General features: G+C 33.9%; 1 protein-coding gene across 1 annotated transcript; it reads left to right on the top strand.

Annotated features, from left to right (window-relative positions):
• The first annotated feature begins 2,977 nt into the window (after positions 1 to 2,977).
• On the top strand, positions 2,978 to 6,172 carry LOC132190694 (uncharacterized). Its single transcript, XM_059605741.1, has 4 exons — positions 2,978 to 3,035; positions 3,820 to 3,937; positions 4,774 to 4,988; positions 5,759 to 6,172. Exons 2-4 carry the CDS (start codon positions 3,848 to 3,850, stop codon positions 6,030 to 6,032), a joined length of 579 nt encoding a protein of 192 aa, XP_059461724.1. The 5' UTR covers positions 2,978 to 3,035; positions 3,820 to 3,847; the 3' UTR covers positions 6,033 to 6,172.
• Positions 6,173 to 7,846: the final 1,674 nt, after the last annotated feature.

Below are 7,846 nucleotides of genomic sequence, written 5' to 3' on the forward strand. Positions count from 1 at the left end.
GCCCATTTGTGGGCTTACAAACACAAATCTAGAAAATTCATATGGATGAATTTACTAATCATCTAAGGGAGTTCATGTATGACTTAGAAATTACCTAGGGCCTAAGCCACTAGGCGAACCAAATACTTGACAACCCAAAGACCACCAACCTGCTAACATCCACCCGCCCACCTAGATCAAGCACAACTCCTTTAGGCATCGATGAGCGGACCGACAATTTCTCCCATAACAGCTCGCGTAACAAGATTCTCTCACACCCCACTGACCTCCCTAACGGCCAAAAAGAAGAGACACATAAGAGCACTCCTTGCAGGCTTGCAGCCTCACCAAAACTATTTTTTAGTTATTTTTGTGAAGCAATTTAACAAAAGTGGCTTAAATTTCCAATTTTCAGACTCACTACTTTAACAAAAAATAATAATAATGAAGTAAACAATACTCACTAAATATAAAAGTACTGTTCACTCACCTATTGATTAAACAATTCATTTCCTTCTCTTCCTTTTTGCTTTTCATTTAATAGTTAAAAAAATATAAACAAATCTTTAAAAAGGAATATTTAAATGAAATAGTAAAAGTGGATTGTTAAAATAGTGAGGCTGTTGGAGTGCTCTAAAAAAGTGAATTATTAAAATAGGAAAACAAAAAAAAGAAAGAAAATATTTTTGATTATTTTGGTGAATAAAATTTGGTGAGACTACTAAAAATACTCTTAAGAGAAAGGCACCACCCAATGACCCCTTTTAGAAAACCCTATAAGACACTAAAAGGTTATAAAATGTATGCGTATAAGGCCAAAGATAAGACTTGAGGTACAGACTCTACACAATCTATCACTGAGCAAAACGTGATTCACCTTCCCTCATAAAGCCCATTACTAACTTGGACGATGAAATTCCTCTGGTCCTTCGGGACCGGCGAATTTCTAATGACTTCTTCCCTATTTTGCAGATGGAGCTCTTTCCTAGAAAACATCCTGAAAGTCATTGTTGGTTCTGTAGACCAACACTATTTAAGCAATGCCATACCAATAAGAGTAAGAGTAATCTTATATATCATACTGCTATCACACACTACATTACTGTGATTATAGTTGGCAATTTTTTGCATAACTCGCAAATTTAACATGAATTCAATATGAAATTAGCGAGCTTAGAGATGAGGGGTTTGGCCCAATACACAAACACAAATTGCAACACCTAAACGTGACACTGTTAATTCATCCTTTGATCGGTCATTATTAAAAAAAAAAAACTAATGATTTGTTGTGACCACCACATTAGCATCGTAAGATAATTATAAGATAAAAATGTAATTTTAAGCATTGATTAATACTATAAATATGACTTTTATTCTTTAAAAAAGTAATATATCTTTTAAAATTATTATTAAATTAAAGATTAAATTTTAATCTAATGATAATTTTAAAAGATACGTATAATTTTAGAAGACGCGTATATCTGTCGGGATAAAAGTTCGGAATAGGATCCTCTCCAGTCCATTATGGACTGGAGAATATCCAGTTTATGGCTAGGATTTCATCTCAAAAATTCTATGGCCACAAATAGGACACACATCCCATCAATAAAAATAATAATAAATTAAAAATTTAATAAAAAGTGAAAAAAAAAAAGATAAAGAAAGAAGGTTCTTGGCCACCATAGGGGGGCGACCACCCTGACTAGTAGGGGTGGCTCGATGGCCGACGATTAAGAATTAGCTTCACCATGGGGTGGCGAGCCAAGGCTCTTGAGGGTGGTTGATACCAAAGAGGGGTGGCCGGTTTCCACCCCCATGGGCTATGAGGTGGTTAGGCCACCCGGCGGCCATTGAGGGGTGGTTTGTTACCCCCACCAAATAAGGATGTTGGGGTACCCTTCTTTCCATTTTTATTTTCTTTCTTAATTTTTTTATTAAATTTTTTTAATTTAAAATAATATTTTATTATTATCTTTATTGATGGGATGTATGTCCTATTTGTGGCCATAAGATTTCTGAGATGAAATCTTAGCCATGAATTGAATATTTTCCAGTCCATAATGGACTGGAGAGAGGATCCTATTCCTAAAAGTTCAATGTATAGAAGTAGAAACACTCTTGAGCATTAATTAGTCTGTCAATAAGTGCTCGGAAAAAAGATAAGAAAATAAATTATGAAATAAATATCTAATAATAGCGAAAGGTGAAGACTTTGATCGCACACAAATAGCAAAGCCAGAAAAGAAACAGCTGGCAGCTAACCACTGAAGTTGACTGATTCTAAACCGAACATTTAGGTTGGGGTGATGATAAGTTGATAATCCTTCATAGGAATGTAAATAAAAATCCGGAAAGGTATTGAGAAAACAAATAAAGAGACATATGGGGCAACGATTTCTTTTAAACGATTTTTTTTTTTTAAACGGAAATTTTTATTTAAAAAAATTATAAAATAAAAAAATTCTCAATCGAAATTTTTTAATTTTTTTTCCTATAAAAAGGGATTTTTTTTTTTTTAAAAAAAAATTTGGCCAATCCTTGGATTTTTTTTTTTTTAGTATTTTTTTTTTGTTTTTATTTTACTAAGGGTAGTTTTGTCATTAGGGGGACATTAACAAGGTTTTAGTAATTTGGAGAGACATTGTTACAATTGAAAGTTTGAGGGACAATGTCAATTAAGTAGTAATTTGATGAGAGTATGTGGACTTTCCAAAAAAAAAAAAAAAAAAACCTCTTAAGTCTTAAGACTTCACGTGGGTAAAAATTAAAAAAATACAAAATTACTGTGGGAGAAATTAGAATACTCATAAACTATAATAACTCTTAACAATACAGGTAAAATACAGTTGGTAGAAAATGGTGGATTGACAGCCCGTGGCATCCCATTTAAGGTAAATTCCAACAAGATTCTGAATCTACGAAGGTAAATAATTCCTGAATGTACGCCGTAAAAGTGTCCAAATACTTCACGTATTTCATTAATCTCTTATATATAATCAACAAATTAACCTCGTTCGCAGTCTGCAGAGTCCCAACCTTGAAAGAGACACGCCAAGGTAAAGCTTATGGTTTTTTTTTTTTTTTTTTTTTCCTTTCTCTATTTTCATTAATCTCTTGAATACTATTACATGTTGTGTTAATTTTTTGGACCTAGATTGATTCCAATTTTTTTTTATTTTTTTATTTTTATGGAGTTCCTGTTACAATCTGAATTTTCTTTTTAAGCAGATCTTATAATTTTATTTGTTTTGAATTCAGCTCCATGAAGAAAGAAAAACCCTAAGGGGTTACCTTTCTTTGTTTATCAAAATTGTTCCCAAATTCTCTCTTTTTTTCTCAGTTCATTTCTTGTTTCTTTCACAAATTTGATTTTTAATTAACATGATCATCTCATGCCTAAACCCATGGTGGATATTGCAAAGCATCGTTGCCTGAATTGTATGTGAGAATTAGGGTTTTTCTTCCAAGGCTAAAGCATGAACAAGAGATCAAACTTAATTTTAATAGGGTTAAAGCCTAATTTTCATGAGGCATATGTATATTAACAAAAAAATTTCAAAATCGGAGGCTCGCGCCCCTCGTATTCGGATCTGGATCCAACAATTTACTGATTGAATTACTAGATCGCTCCCTAGTTCTGTCCAATGGTAGATAAGGAATCCAAATTGTTAGCAATTTAGTCTCTATGAAATCTATCTGTCTCGATTAGTGGATGGACGGTCTAAAATCTGCGAATTAGACAACCGATCCTAAATATGTATGCCATATTGCTATGATCATAATCTTATAATCGGTCTCATCTCCATAATAATTTTCACGTTGAATCTTGCATGGATTTAGCATCCCATAATTTGTCGTCTCTGGGAGCATGGCGGTCACTGCAACAAATATGGCTATTGTCGTGGGTGCACTCGGGGTTGTCTCTTTCATATTGGGCATTGTAGCCGAAACTAAGAAGGTATTTATCTCTTCTCTTCGTTGTCTCTTTCAAAATATGCAAATTTCTATAACACAATTAAATATTTGACAAAATTATAATTCGATTTACCTTTTTTTGTGATTTTGGTTTAAAATATGTGTTTGGCTTGCAAAATTGCCAAGTTGTATGGACTCTTAGAGTGCATTTGTCATTGCTATTTCATAAACAACAAATACGATTTTAATCCAAATCACAAAAACATAGATTATTTGGAATTGCGATTTAAAAATGTAGATTTCTTTACATTTTCAAATCGCAAGCCTTAAACTATCTCATGTAAGGGAAGCCAAAGCTTTTATGGCATTTGAAATCGTACTATGTGATGCATGTTCTAAGAGCCATTCACATGAGCGGAGTGATATTGTTGTATCTTAATAAAACACACAAATTTAAAAGCTTAAACACTTAGGGTTTGTTTTGGAATTGCGTTTGAAAAATAGAGCTTGGGCAAAAGTTTCATTTTTAAGCTTTTGTCAAAAGTACGTTTTGGCAATTTTTAGGCTTTTTGACATTCAAAAGCAATTTGAATTTTTTTTACCAAGCGGGTTTTTTTTTTTGTTCAAACGTGCTTTTAGGGTGTTAAACACACTTTTGAGGTTCACAAACGCAATTTCAAACAAGCCTTTAACTGCGTATTTAAAAAAAATCACGTTTTCAATTACAGTTTAAAATCACTATTTTGAAATCACGATTTTTTGAAATCGTAAACCTAAATGAACCATTTGACTGTGGATTGTCTTTTTTGTTTTCAAATACGTATATATATAAATCCCCTAATAAATTTGATTTTGTGTTGATGAAATTGGGTTTGATAGCCTGCAGCCGGAACCCCAATACCCGGTAAAGGTGTGGTGATTTGCCAGTACCCAGCGAGCCCGACAATTGCCTTGGGATATCTCTCACTTGCGTTTCTTGTAGCTTCTACCGTCGTTGGCTACTTGTCACTCTTTTACCCTTACAAAGGCAAATCCGTTCCAAATTCCTCGCTCTTCAAAAGCTCTACCTTCACCGTCTTCTTTAACATTTCTTTGTAAGTAACATTTCTCTTCTCAACTTTCATATATACCCTCTTATTTTATTTACTTTATAATGTATTTTTATTGGGTTAGCTAGCCAAAGCCGGGCCGGAACTAAAATTTTAAGTTTAAGAGGGCAAAACTATATAAAAAAAACTTTTTGAGAGTAAAAAATTAATGTTGAAGGGTCTACCTTATTTGGAGCACCAATTCTGCATGTAATTCCGCCCCTGAGCCAAGATAGTTGTGTAGTAAAAAGGGTCAGATGTGAATAGGGCTTTGTTGCTATTTATCAAGAGAAGTGTTAGAGAGTCAAACAAATGAACTCTGAAAAATTTTCAAATTGACGTGGTAAGGGTTTTTAAATTAAAAAAAAAATACAATTCTCTCTCTTTTGTCTGCCACGTCAATTTGAATTTTTTTTTTAAGTTCATTTATTTAGCTCCCTAACACTTCTCATTTATCAATGTAGCTCTTTGTTTTATTTATAGATAAAATTTTCTTCAAATTTGATTGGAAGAAATTATTTTAACTCAATCTATCAAATTGATATTTGTCTTTAAAGCAAGACAATAAAAGTCAATACTTGTCGGGTCGGATGTGAATAGGGCTCTGTTGCTATTTATCTATATATATGGCTCTTTGTTTTACAGATAAATTTTTCTCCAAACTTGATTGGAAGAAATTCTTTTATCTCAGTTTAATATCTATCTTTGAAGCATGTAATTCTTGCATATATTTTTACTTGCGAGGATAATGATGGTGGTGAAATTGTGAAACCCAGGTTTACAACTGGTCTAGGGGCAACATTTCTGTTATGGCCTACCATTGAAGAACAACTTCACCTTTCACGCAATGTGCATCACAATCTGGAAACAGATTGCCCCACTGCTAAAACAGGCCTCCTGGGTGGTGGGGCTTTTGCGTCCCTTGACGCAGCTCTCTTCTGGTTAGTTACCCTTATGCTAGCTATCAATGCACGAGATGACTTCTTTGATGACATCGATGAGGACTCCGTCAACGCTGATCATTCCAACGTTATGTCAAGGTATATATGATGGTGATGGTGATGATGATGATGTTGTGATGTGGGTGTCATTGATGCTTGAAAACCAAGTAATCGTGTCATTGATGCTTGTACAGCAGGCTGGGGGATGGGTTAGTTGTCGTAAGGAAGCTAGTGGATCTGTGACTTTCATTGTTAATATCATTAATAATTGTGAACATTGTGCTTTACAGCTTTCCTTAATTTGAAGTTGTTTTTAGTGTCTTCATTGCTTTCTATATTGACTTTCACAGTCTCCTACTCGTGAGCAAAACATATATATACGTGGGAAACATTTTTCTTTTTTATTTGGTTGTTCTACCAAAAAAAAAAGAAAAAAAAGGTAAATTGGTGAGAGGGTAAGCCCAATTACCTCATTTTGTTCTAATTTAAATACATTAGATTCGCTTGAGGGGCGGGGGTGGAGTTCATGGGGGAGCAAGAAGAACGATCGACATGCGATAGTCAGAGTCGCCTTTCTTTGTATGGACGGGTTCTCGCCGCAGGAGAGAACGGTTGGGATAGGTTCGGGAATAGAGTAGTGTCAATGGCAAATTTGTAGTTAACTCAAAAATCATTTTTATTAACCAAAAGTTTTTTTGCTAACATCAAATATAGAAAAGAAAAAAAAAAAACATCAAAATAAAATACAGCCTAAGATCCCAAAGATTTAGAGTTCTTTTGGAACACTACTTTAAAGAATTTTTTTTTTTTTTTTACATGTCCACATAAGAAGGGAAGAGGGATTTAAACTAGTGACCTCCACTGCATTAGGCGTGGTTCCCAGCCGATTAACCTACTTTTTGGAGACTAAAGTTAATTATTTACTTACTTGACAAACTCTCTGTTCTTTTGGGTCTCCATTTTTTTTAATGCACGGCACAAAGAGTGCTCACTCAAGTAGGATTGGCTTCAAAGCATGCAATTTAAAAAATAGTAATTTCAAAACATACAATTTGAAAATGCATTTTATTAAAATGATAATTAAACATTTAATAAAATTACAATTTTTTAAAATTATACTCCCAAACATTACATAAATATTATATGCTACCCCTTCCATCACCCAATTACTTAGCTAAATTTTTTAGTTAAGTAATGGGGCAAGTGTTAGAAGAAACGTCTTCTCATCCACTTTTTCTAGTAATTTTGTTCATTCATTTATTTTTTTTTTCTTTTTTCTTTTAGTATGTTTGTTATGTTTTATGATGGTTAGGTAGGTGCTAGTGATCCATTTCAACCTGCCTTGCGAGTTGGGTAATCTTATTAATAATTCAGTGAATGTAAGATAGCGATTGGCCTTAGGGCTTTAAATGAGCCGACACACTTGATAGCTTGTTTGATACCCGCTCGGCTAAGCTCGATTTGAGTTCGAGTTTGACACTGTACAAGCTTGCTTGTCACTATTGAAACTCGCTTGATTAGCTAGTGACACATACCTGGCTCGTTCGATTAAGCTCAATGGGGGGCTCGAGAGTTCGACTTGTTTAGCTCGAGCTCGGCAGGCTCGCCCGAGCTCGTTTAGGGATCGTGAGCTCGACTCGTTTAACTCGATAATTGTCTGGCTCGTCCGACTCGTTTAGGGATCGTGAGCTCGACCCATTTTATCATCTGACTCAACCCGCACGGCAATGTAACTACAAAACAAACTAACCATCTTATTAATCAATAATAATCATAGGTTCAATGTGTATACAATTAACTAATTAAGATCTAAGGCTATAGTATAACTAACATTATATGGACTATGTTATTATTTATAGGTTTAATGTCCATTGTCCAATTCAAAAAAAAAAAAAAAAAAAAATAATAATAATAATCATAGGT

Source organism: Corylus avellana, chromosome ca8 (assembly GCF_901000735.1).
Source record: "Corylus avellana chromosome ca8, CavTom2PMs-1.0".
In the NCBI taxonomy this organism is placed as follows: domain Eukaryota; kingdom Viridiplantae; phylum Streptophyta; class Magnoliopsida; order Fagales; family Betulaceae; genus Corylus; species Corylus avellana.